The sequence below is a fragment of the Amphibalanus amphitrite genome, unplaced genomic scaffold, assembly GCF_019059575.1.
Source record: "Amphibalanus amphitrite isolate SeventyFive unplaced genomic scaffold, NRLGWU_Aamphi_draft 000490F_arrow, whole genome shotgun sequence".
NCBI lineage: Eukaryota > Metazoa > Arthropoda > Thecostraca > Balanomorpha > Balanidae > Amphibalanus > Amphibalanus amphitrite.
The window spans coordinates 383738-396067 of NW_024881984.1; the positions used below are offsets into that span (position 1 = coordinate 383738).

At 53.7% G+C, this 12330-nt stretch overlaps 1 protein-coding gene across 19 annotated transcripts in view; it reads left to right on the forward strand.

Annotated features, from left to right (window-relative positions):
• Positions 1-12330, forward strand: part of LOC122392546 (polypyrimidine tract-binding protein 1-like) — a 137981-nt gene that overhangs the window by 123521 nt on the left and 2130 nt on the right. For 11 of the 19 annotated variants that reach the window (XR_006258540.1, XR_006258542.1, XR_006258539.1 and 8 more), the window contains 8 exons: positions 1721-1831; positions 4361-4529; positions 6194-6325; positions 7088-7206; positions 8276-8309; positions 9665-9757; positions 10056-10350; positions 11558-11657. Coding sequence is in view for 14 of the 19 variants with exons in the window: in XM_043387571.1 (XP_043243506.1) it covers positions 1721-1831; positions 4361-4529; positions 6194-6325; positions 7088-7206; positions 8276-8309; positions 9665-9757; positions 10056-10350; positions 11558-11657 (1053 nt within the window). In the remaining 5 variants the exon portion in view is untranslated. The remainder of the gene's footprint in view (positions 1-1720; positions 1832-4360; positions 4530-6193; positions 6326-7087; positions 7207-8275; positions 8310-9664; positions 9758-10055; positions 10351-11557; positions 11658-12330) is intronic. The other 8 variants (XR_006258543.1, XM_043387572.1, XM_043387569.1 and 5 more) reach the window with 1 other exon arrangement.

Here is a 12330-nt window from a genome sequence, read left to right on the forward strand (position 1 = left end):
TGCCCACCTGCAGAACGGCGGCGCGCGGCCGTCTGGATCGGCCGGGGTCGATCTCAGGCGAGCTAGAGTGGTGGTCAGAGGCGCTCCTGGCTGGCGGAGCGCCGCGGCCGCAGCCGGACGGCCGGCCGGGGCCCTGTGCGGGTCGTAGCGCGGTTTATGCCGGGTCGAGTGGCCGGAGCCGCGGCGCGCCGCCGAGCCCTGCGCGTCCCCAGAGGAGGGGTAGGGGAGCCCTAATTAGATCAGGTGCCCGCTGCCTCTGCCGCCCTCACTCACTACCACTGCGGGGGACCCTGCTGCTGCCGCTACTGGTATAGCAATGCTACTTGTTGTGTGCTAGTGGATCCCATATCGCCATTGAACTGCACAGAGCCTATTTCGGTGTATTGAAGTTCCACACGCCATGGTCAGAGAATGCGATCCAAGTGACCTCTATTGACCCCTGAAGGCCTCATGTGTTCCCAGAGCCTCTAGCTGGTCCCTGCTGTAGAGGTCTGATAGAGACAGGCATTGTTGCAGAGGTAAATTGTTAGTTTGAGTCGCATTGCTGCGCCTGGTTTGCCCAGATAAGAACGGCTTAGCAAGAAGTTGGTGGTATGTTGGCACAGATAGCACTCAGTAGTTCTTACCTTCGAGTTTGGGGATGCCCCCGTCGAATAAGGCTGTCTGTCTTGGTATTTGTGTCTTATGATCCTCTTGCCTTCTCTCGTTGCATTGCAGCTAAAATGCAGTATATTTATTTAAAATCATCATACATTTTCCCAGTAGGTATCTGGACGGATGCGTTCAGACCACTTCTATCCTTCTAGTGCACCCTGAACCAACCAAACATGGGTTGTCCGGCATAACACTGGCGGCCTCAGCTAAAAGCTATGCTTACGAAAGTTCCCGAGAAGTGGCGCTGGCATCGATTGAGGTCTCATCGCGCATCAAGGCATTTGTACGGCGAAGATTATGTGTCGCACACCATCGGCGATGTTTCGACTGATGTTATCAGTTATCATGCTATCAGTCGATCATGTTATCAGTCGATCATGACTCGCCTGATAGCCGTCAGTGGTATATATCGCCCAGATGCTGCATCACTCCCTGGTGTCTGTTGAGCGAGATCGGCCCGTTATTCACTGGCACATCCCAGATGCTTCCTGCCTGTTCGGTCACATGTCTATGGACTATCGTTTCCGTGACTCCCGGTGTGGACCGTGCTGATTAAGGCGGCCTCACACTGTTCAGCACCAGCGTGTAATTGTTTGATGGCTGCGTCAGAACAGAATCGGCAGTAAATCGTCACTGGGTGGGCCGCCGAATTGGATTCACGTAATCCATAGAGCCATAACGGCCTGGCGATTGCCCATAAAGCAACGCAATAAATTGTCGGCCGCCGCCGCTGGCTATCAATATGGTTGTGTAGCATTGGGCCCGTGCTGTGCGTAATGCCTACGAATACCAACGGAGTGGACCTAGTGGCGGTGATGGCTTGGCTATTGTGTAAATATTGACAGGAGTTGCAACAATCACTTTGGTGCTATATGGTGGGACTATTCAGGTGTCGTCGGTAGTGTGTTGCGATGGTCTACACAGATGATATATGGATGAAGTGGAAAGAAAGAAGGGCTTAGATTTTGAGGCCATTTGCTGTGCGTGTACCATTGCTTACGTGTACCCTCCTTTTAAATGTGCGTCTTTTTATCCAGATGACTGACGCGTTGTTCTTTCATTTCAGATTTTCTCCCGCGTCGGCAAGGTGCTGAAGATCGTCACCTTCACGAAGAACAGCTCGTTCCAGGCACTGATCCAGTACCCGGACGTGGTGACCGCGCAGGCGGCCAAACTGGTGAGACGCAGCACCTCAACTCTCACCCACCGCCGACATTTGCCCGCGCCGGCCGCGTGTGCCGCCTCTCCTGACCTTTGGCGACGTTTGCCGTCTGATAAACTAACTGCGGCGGCGGCCGGGGACGATGGGATCGATGGCCGGCCGACACGGGTCTCCGTCCGCCTTCCATCCGTCGGCAATGGGTGCCACTTTGGGGCCACTTTGGATGGGCCGGGTCACTCGGGGCGACGCGGCTGATTTGAGGAGATCGGGTGGGTCCGTTTGCCGGATTGGGTCGCTGATGAGGCCATCAGGATACGGGCCGGCTGCTGCCGACTTGCCCGGGCTCTACCTCTGTCTTTGTCTGGTGACGGCGGCGGCTGTGTCTGTCTCTGTCTGGCTGGCTGCATGACCCAGACCTAGCCTTTGTCTGTATCGAGTAGCTTGATGCCACTTGTTGTGTCTGTCTATCCGACTCTTTCTATCTGGCTGTGTGCGACCCCGATCCATCCTTTGTCTGCAGGGTGGTCGTTTTTTTATTCCTGCAGGGGTTCAACTTGTGCTCGTAAAAACATCCATGCTACCGATATTTCCAACGGCATGACCTGTCATTTTAGAACTATTGTAACTGACTACGAGTGACTGACGATTGTCACGCGTCATTGTTATTACTATTATTTCGTTCTCTGAAACAGCCAGCTAGCCTGCAGTGATTTGACGGGGCACCTGTGCCCCATTCGTTGGTCAGGCGCCGTCCCTTTGTACTGGGTGACGAGGTTCTTACACCTGTGCTCGTAAACTAACTACTAGACGAGTCCTGTTGTGTAAGAGCAGAGCGAAAAACGTTGCTTCCAACCCAAAACAACAGCGTCCCGCGCTATGTTCGTGCTAAATTTAACTCCCACACTCCATCCTAAGCTGGCAGCGTTGTGATCCTATCCAGCCTGCATGTAGCGTATGATCGTAGTTGGCATAGTTGGCACGCATTAAAACTCAGTGGCCGCCCTGAGGATCCGACACAGTCCTTTTGCCTTCTCCTGCGCATCATCCATTGCCACAACCGATCGGTTCTCCAGTGACCGCCGTCGGTCTGCACAATCAGCGCCGCTTTAGCGACTGCCTAACCGCTCAGTCACCCCGTTAGTGTCATCATAGCGATGTTGATCGCTATGATGTAGCTACATCGCTACAGCATAGCGATGTAGCAGTGTTGAGCCAGGAGCTGCGGTGGCCTTGAAGTATGGTGTTTGCGTCCTCTGCTGACGGGAATGATCTATACGAGCCTCAAATGTGCGAGCGAGGTGTTCTATTCTATTGTCATTTCGCGGCTCGCTAAGAGATTGCGATGCGCCGTGGTTTTATAATGTGATTGGATGCAGCGCCATACGAAGAAAGTGGGACTGCGAAGTATGACTACTCCAGGAAATGTAAGGACTGGATAGTCTGTCCCGAGACGGACCAATTATTATCCCTCATACCCTACACCCGTCATGTTGACTTCTCAGCTGCGGACGAGTAGTGCGATTAACTATGCGGCCGCCTCTAGTACCCCCCGGTCGATGGTGTTCCAGCGGCTTTGGCGGCGGCACGCGCCGACACACGCTCGCGGTGTAGAGTGCGCTCCCCAGGGAGGGCTGTAGGACCTGCTGAGGGCCTCCGACGTGCGTTAGGTATTCACCGGGAACTTATGATCTTGTGATGGAAATATCCCTGGGGGATACATCCCTTGCTGTGTTTCTTAGTTCATCAAACACAGTGTAGGCACTGAATATGCATGCATCCTGCTGTAAAAGCTTTTTTGTGTTCTGTCCAATTTTTCCAAATTGCTCTATATTAGTCCGCCAGGTGTTATTACGAGTGGTAGCCCGCGGCGCTGGAGCCACAAGCTGCGCTAGTTTCGTATCGGTCGCGCCACTGTTTGTCCTGTTGCGCGGCGATCGCAAACCACCGGCGGCGGTGCCAGCTGTTTATCGGTTTGCTGGAACGGCTCGATTGGTCTGTGGCTGATTTGATTTCGAACGGGTGTGCCGGGGCTACATATTTGAGCACGCAGCGCAGTGTTTGAGGGATGTGTGTGATGGCTATGTTTGTGCTGGGCAGGGTGTGTGTGTGCGTGGCGGCGTAAAAACACCTCAGGCGGACTGAAGATGATTACAGGGTTTGGGTAATTTGTAGAGCGGGTGGTGGATTCAGACAGGAGGGAGCTCGTTGGGTACGTATTACCCGTGATGGGTTTGTGATTTGAGGCGGCGCTTAGGCGGAGGAATTGTGCGGAAGAATGTGGGCTGTATGAATAACAAGCTTGATGTTTGTGCCGATATAATATCCTTAGAGAATGAGCTAAAGCTACGGCGTACCTACTTGTGCTGTTGACTGAGGTGCTTGATGACTTCGTGACCGAAAGGTCTTTTTGGTTACTTCGTTGTACAATGCGCCAATAGTTCTGCTGTGGTTGGTGTGACCGTTTCTTCCGTGTCATAAATTCCCAGATATTTTTAAATCCACTGTCGGCCGGTCACTCACGTCACGTGTCTGTTCTTCCCTCAGCAACTGGACGGCCAAAACATCTACAACTCGTGCTGCACGCTCCGCATCGAGTACTCTAAACTCACCAGCCTCAACGTCAAGTACAACAACGACAAATCGCGCGACTACACCAATCCCAGCCTGCCCACAGGTGACCCCACGCTCGATTCGGCTGGCTTTATGCTGGGAGGTAGGTGTCGGGGCTGCTGGCGCTGCGGGGCGGCGGCGGGCGGGGGCGGCGGGCGGCCGCCGCCCGGGCCGACCGGCCGCGCGTTCAGGCTCGGCCCGGGCTGCGGCCGGCCGCCGCCGCCGCCCGCCGCCGTCTGCTGGTGGACGGGGCGGGAGCCCTGCCCGATCCTCGCTCCGGTCCTGCACCGACCGACCAGCGCGGCTGGCGCGCAGTAAGTTCCGACCGCTTCTGCTCCAGTGTCTGGCTCTCTTCTGTTTCCTGTCTTCTCACAGAGCGTGAAGTGAAGGTTGGTTGTTGTTCAGACGCTGCTTGCGTAACTGCCATAGCTTTGTGTGCTGCCACATGGTTGATGCTAAACTGGGCTATAGCGGTTGCTAATAAAACGCATAATAAGTACTGTAATATGTAGGCAGAGATTATAAACCCAATAGTCGTAAGGCCCTGCTAAGCAGTGGTCTTTCATCGCCCCTGTAAAGTGTTTCAACGAAATAACATCTATTGGACATAATGCCATACGTTTATCAACAATATGAATAAATGGCGTGTTCCTCCCCATATCCTTGCATGCACTCCCCCTGTGCGCTTTCTGTCTTCTAGTGTGCCCACTTTTCACACGGGTAGCTCACCGCCTGGCCTGGGTGCACTGACCTCTGTATTTCAGGACTGTCCCCGGCTTTCTTGTGCCGCCTTTCACTAATCACTGCCGTATGTGGGGCGTGTGCGCAGTGTGCACTGAGTGATTGGCACTATGGGTTCGTGACTGTGCGTGTCTGTGTGTACTAGGCACTGCTGACCGGTCTAACTTGCACTAACTGCCTGGTATTTCATTGGTTAATGACTCATTCGTGCTAAACATTGCGTTTTAACAGCTGTATTGGAAGTGTCCGTTGCCATTGTGGTTGTATGCATTGCAGTGAATAATGTGTTAAACTGGTTGGAAAATGGTATGATGATAGCCGTGAGATTTGGTGCCCTGCTGTTTTGAAGTTCTGAGAGTCTTCTTATCTCGTTTCAAGTATGAGTTCAGCCGACTAAGCTGAATATTCATGACGTTCTGTTCATTTGAATAACTGGGGTTCGTTCCTTTGTCCTCTGCTGGTAGCTGATACGGATGTATCCCAACTACGACAAATTATTCTAGTTTCAAGTTACTTAAAAAGAAATATTGCAGACCTAAGCTACTGATAAGTCTCTTATTTGTATGTGCAATGTCGCTCGAATCACTAGTTTCTTTTCCTCTCGAAGACATTGTCAGTTTTCTGAAGGTTTCGCTCATGCGCACAAAGATTTATTATGTACATTAAAATCGAACAACATAGATAGTTTATTTCTCTTCACATCTATTAAACCTTGGTTTGAGAGTTCACTCCTCGCTAGCTTAGGGTAAACTTTTACCCTAGAACCCAGTAACCTTCTTACTACCGGGCGCACCACCTAACGGCGCTTGCTAGCCATATCACCCATATCGTTAGCCATGTTTAGTAGTCTTGGCCACAGCTACCGGCTCGACCCTTTATCAGTCAATCGCCCCCCCCCCCTTACGCGTTGGCTGCCGACTGTCCCCTGCCCCCTCAGCTCCCCTGCCACTCCCCTCTGGTGACCCCTGGTGACCCTATGACAGTCGCCGGCGGGCCATCACCTCCCCGTGTGTACCGTCTTGACAGGCGGGTCTCCCGGCATGCTGTCGCCATTCGGCCTGCACGGCCTGACGCCGTCGCTGGCCGGCTTCGCGGGCATGGGCGGAATGGGAGGCATGCCCGGAATGGGCGGCGGAATGGGAGGAGGCATGGGCGGAGGTGAGTGGAGTGTGCCTGACACTTGCAGGGAAGTATGTTTAGGAGATAGTTGTTGGAACTGTATAGCTCATTGAACGCTTGTGGCAATTTGTTAAACTGTTATGGTTTATGTATATTAAATTTGCAAAGAATTCTTTAGAATCCGATGTTTTATGTGCTTTAAGCATTTGAGCCTTTACACTTTAGTGTTATGCTAATGAAATTGGCACGAACCCACTTAAATTTCATTAATGCCGCTTGCAGCTTTGAAATACTGCGGCCCAGTTCCGATGAGATTCTTGGTGTCGATTCTAGAAGCCGACTCGTATTCAATTACACGACCGATTTCTCGGTTCGCCTGGTTCGGCGAAACTCCAATACGTACACCTGCCACCAGTTGGGCCGCGGATCTAATCGCACGTCTCGGCGCGGCGCCGTCAGACGCCCGGCGCCGTCCGCGGGCTAACCGGCAGACAGAACCATTACAGGGGCTGATCCGGCGCCGGGAGAGACGGGGGCGGCGGCCGGTCGACGAGGGATCGCGGCTCGAGTTGGACGGATCGGGAGGGATGGGGGGATAGTGGTGACGTTTGTAGGTCGGTGATGTTTTATGATGATGCGCTGACCAAATTGGGTTTATCACAGGGTGTGTACGTTTGCATGCCGTGAGAACTGGGCCGGTTCGCTGACCGTTCCTGCGCCAAGGTATGTGTCTCTCTGAACTGTTTGCGCCTCTGTGACGAACGTTTAAACCTGACTCTTTTCTCGGTGTTTCCTCGACAGTACCGTTCGGCGGTCTGATGCCCGGAAACCTGAGTGGAGCCGGTATCGGCATGGGCCGTCTGCAGGGTAATCCGCTCACCGGCGGAACCGTGCTGCTCGTCTCCAACCTGGATGAGGAGGTACGAACCGCGCCGGGAGTGTGTTGGGTCGCTCGCCTGTCCTCGCAGTGTTTCATACCGTCCTTATGGACTTCATCCTGTCCTGACTGTGAAGGTCCTCGGCTCCCCCTCCCGCTGCGTCATGTCGACCTGGATCAACCTGCGTCCACTGTTATTCACCCATATGTGTCATGTGCCTTCCACTCTCCGCCCTCCGCCCACCGTTCTCTACTCTCCGCCCTCCGCCCCGCCGTCTACCGCCCGTGCCCACCGCCTGTGTCCACCGCCTGTGTCCACCGCCCGTGCCCACCGCCGGTGTCCACCGCCCACCGCCCGCCGTGTGCTGCTCACCGCCCCACGCCTACAGCCGGCAGCCGGTGATGTGGGACTGTGAGCCCACAGCCCACAGGACACCCAGTCGGCTGCTGTGGTTCACAATGTTGCCTTGCTAGCTCCCAGACCTGTACATAAGGACGGTCGACAGCCCGGCAGGCTATGAGGCGGCGGATGGTGGATGGTGGGCGGTGGGCAGTGGACGGTTCCGCCATACGTGCTGTACAGTCGCTCTGGGTCTGTTGGGATGCTGTGCTTGGCTGGGTGTTCTCTGCTGTGTTGGGTGACCACTGACCGTCCCTCTCTCCCTCTCTCCCCTCCCTCCCTCTCTCCCCTCCCTCCCTCTCTCCCTCTGCCACCCCGTCCCTCCCCTCGTGTACCCCAGTGTGCTCTGATTGCGGTGCTGATTGGTCACTCCTGTCAGATGATTGAATTCGCCGAGCCCGAGTGTGTCATTTTCTCGTGTTCTGCCGGGCTTGGCTTTCCCAGTGTCATCAATCATTGATAGTGTCTTGATTTTGCTGAGAATCTATTGTGTGCCGCTTCCAGCGCGGTACGAACGTTACAATAGCGTATCTGACTAGCTAGCTTAGACTGAGAGCGAGTTGTTTGTGTAGTCTGTTTGGCCCTAGCAGAGTTCTCTATAGCTGGTGTGACAGTGTAGGCCCGTTGACTGAGGAGGCGTCATCCATGGGGCTTGTTCTAACCGGTCTTTTTTCTCTGTTGCCTGCCGCGCCCTCCGTCTGTTCGCCTGTAGATGGCCTCTCCTGAAGCTCTCTTCACTCTCTTCGGTATGTTGCGTTTCTTACTCTGCTCGCGTACGCCGCCGCCCGGTATTGTCCGCCGGCGGCCGGGGGGGGGGGGGCCGCCGACGCCGCGCGCCGCTGTCTGCTGTCCGCTCCGGACACGACACTGTGTGTCCGCACTGTGTCCGGAGTGTGTCCGACGCGGGCGGCACAGCGGTGCGCGGTGGGCTGTTCGCGAGTGTGCACCACACCTGCTGGGAGTGTCTGTTGTTTGGGGCGTGTCGTCCTCCCCTTTGTAGGCTAAAGCTGGGCTGATTGAATTGATTCAGCAATAAAGATTGACTGATGTGCCAAACTTTAGCGATCACATCGCTAGTCAATTTCCAGTTGTTTGCATGGCTAGTAAATCACGATAAAGCTAACGCCCTATAAAACTTTCCAGTTGGCCAACGTCGCTGTGACAGACGTTTAAACCTAATTCCGTTCAAATTTGGTTCCACGAATGTGTCGAACCGTGCAGCGGAAAGAAGTCCCGACTTCTGCGGCCAAAAATAGTCTGTGTCACGCTCGGCCGCAGTGCAGCGGTTCTCTAATGGCAATGCCTGGCCCTGGTGTGGCCAGTAACTGTCAGCCAAACACAGCCGTCGTCAGTTTGAGCAAATTTATTGACGGAACTGGGCGGTGCCTGCCGCCATATGGGCACGTCAACTGCGCCATTCCTTGAAGGTGATGAGTTACCGTACGAGTCAATCCTGCTAAATTGGGTGATAGCATCCCCCCTGTGGCCTTTTTAGACAGACATGGCAATTTAAATAAGGCTTAGCAGCATACAAAAGATTGTTCATTAAGCCGATGGGGTGCATTTCATAATGCCATTGCCCCGACACTGGAGCATTTACGGCTATGTCTGCTCATAATGTAATGTTACTTCATGGGGAGCCCCCTTCCCGGTTGTTTGGTGTGGTGCTCGCTAGCGGACAGCGCTGAGGCGGCCCGGCCGCTCGCTGGTCATGACGTCACACTCGCACTGGGCTGGCACGCTGTGACGTCACTATCGCCTGGGGCTGTCAGCTCTGTGGTGTTTTGTTCTCTGGCCGCGCGCTCAGCCTTTGTTCAGTCTCTCACTCGGCCCGCCCGGCTCTGGCACCGCAGCGCCATGGTGTGACGTCATACTAGCGATCTTTTGTTAAACTTTAACGTCTAGAGATTTTTGACAAGTTGATTTGACAATTTTCTAACTTTGTCGTTGATTTATGGTCAGTTTAGCGTTACGTTAGCGACTTTTTCTGTAGTTTGTTGTTGATAGTGTTGTTTTGTATATGTGTGCAATGTTACTATTTCCTGATATAATGCTATGCTGGTCGATGACACAGTTTGACCTAACCTGGCGCGACCCTCAGGCGTTTACGGTGACGTAACTCGCGTGAAGATCCTCTTCAACAAGAAGGACAACGCCCTGGTACAAATGGCCGAGCCGCACCAGGCCAACCTTGGTGAGTATGATCGGAAAGCGTGCCGGCCGCCGACATCGTCATAAGGGGACCGCTTCGAGACCCCCAGTGGTCTGTGGGTCCCGGGAGTCCCCTTCTGACATGCTGTGGTGATGTCTTAGGCCAAAGAAAATATTGCCTTTATATGCGGATGAGTTGGCCGTGATTTAGATCGAATACTACCGTTTGGAAATGATTCGTAAGCAAAACTGAATGCCTCCGAGGCTACGAAGTGAGTTTACTGGCGAATTAAACTTCCTTTCGAAGTGACCTGACCTGTACACACCGTGTGTGCCCGCAGCGCTCAGTCACCTGGACAAGGTGAAGGTGTGGGGCCGCCAGATCCGGGTGATGCCCAGCAAACACCAGGTGGTGCAGATGCCCAAGGAGGGCCAGCCGGACGCCGGCCTCACCAAGGACTTCACCAACTCGCCCCTGCACCGCTTCAAGAAGCCGGGCAGCAAGAACTACCAGAACATCTACCCGCCGTCGGCGACGCTGCACCTCTCCAACATCCCGCCGCACGTCACCGAGCAGGACATCCGGCAGGCCTTCGAGGTGGCCGGCTTCGACGTCAAAAACTTCAAGTTCTTCCCGTAAGTGGCAGAGGGTGGGGAGGAGGAAAGAATGTGGAAGGGATAGAGGGATGGGGACTGAGAGAGGTGGGACTGATAAAGACACGAACCTACGAAGTCGCCAGGCACAATAGGGGACGCATTCTGTATTCAGTCATTTGTCAGCTGTTGAAGCTTTCATGTGGTTAGTTGACATTCCTTTCATTGACATTCCCCACACCCACACCCACACCCCTGCCTGGAGTCACGTCAGCTGCCTGTCAATGAGAAATGCCGATTCCAGTCGGGCCGAGTGCCGCCAGCATGCCACAGAGTCTACTGACTACTAAAGATGAAAATAAGATTAGCATTTGCTGACTTTTTTGATAATTCAAAAGGGATTTGATAGATGTTAAACAATGTCCTCTATAAACATTATAACAGTGAGCATGTTAAGTCTATGTTTTTTTTTTTTTTTGTTGCAAACGAACGTAAATCTGTGCCAATAGGAGCGTTTACTCATGCGGTTTTCACCACTACAGCCACCACCGCTGTCCTGGCGCCGTGCAGTCTGCCCTCCCAGCCGCCCCCCCCCCCCCCCAGCTCTCCTCGCCGCCGCCGAGCGCCACATTTGGCCGCCCTCTGTAGCCGGCGAACGGGGTCGCTGATTGCGAGTGGCTCGCGGTGCGGGGCAGTAAAGGTCAGGGGTCCCTTCACCTCCCTGGAGAGGGGTCAGTGGGGTCAGCCGAGCGGGCTTTGTACACCCAGAGCCGGATGTGACCTGGGTGGGGAAGGGAGGGGGGACTGGAATTGAGGTGGCGCTTGATACCGGTGAAGCGTTCAGAACATTTAGGTTTATTTACGAACATTTACGAAGAGGTGCTCGTTAGAAGGTTAGGGGTAACAGTGTCATTATGGGATGTTGTACTGAATGAACGAGATGGTATTATGAAGCACTGAGAAATGCTGAATTTCTTAAAGCGCCTCAGGGTAGCCTGATGACTGATTGTGACCGCCGATGACCCAAGGATACCTATATCTGACGAACTCTGACTATTGTCGGCCAATTGTGTCCTCTGATAACCTGTCATGGCCTCTTGTGACCTGTGACCAGACCTCTGTTGACCATTGGACCCTCTGACCTCTGCTGAACCAGTAGCGTATTCCCTTGGGGAACACGCGACCCAATATGACCCTGCTGACCTCTGGTTACCTCCGCTGACCCCTGCCGACCTCTGGTGACCCACAGGAAGCGTGACGCCATTGAGGGCGACAACGGCCAGCGGCGGGACCACCGGATGGCGCTCGTGCAGCTGAGCAACGTCGAGGATGCCGTCATGGCTCTCATTGTGAGTACAGCCGCGGACCGGCGGACCTGCGGGAGCTGGGTGTTCCTCTTTGGCGGCTCACTGCTAGCGTAGGATTGGTGGGGACTGCTGGTAATATGAAAGTAGTTATCGTGGGGATTTTAAACTCAGTATTCAAATGGTGTCGTTTGGTCTTCGTTACTTATAAATGCTGACCTGCTTTCCTCATCATCTTTGATTATCTTTCCTATCACGTTTATGCTCGATTCTATCAGAAAATGCTTTTTTATTATAGTGTCTTGGTCTTTGTGAGGGTTATCTTGTGCGGTTTATGTTATGACAGTTTTTTTCTGGCATGATCGACTCGTTTCTCATAGCCGTACGTTGCAAACAACTTTCTAAGCTTCATGTTTTTCCGAGTGCTCCAAACACTTCATCTTTGCCACGCCATTTCTCTGTCCATTTCATTTCCATCGTTCTGTTTCGGAAATCCACTTCATCTGTCTTTGATAAACCCGCACATTCTTCTCTGCTAACTGCGGTAATAATAGCTTTGTTTATGGCTCCATTCTCCTCGCGCCGCGCGTCGGCTCGACACGCTCTCACACTAAGTCTGTGGCGCTAATCGTCGCGGGATCTCCGCTTCTAACGATCTCCTTCGTCGAGCGTCTGCTCCGAATGACGGCGCGGCAGCGTCTTTTGAGTCGCCTCAGAT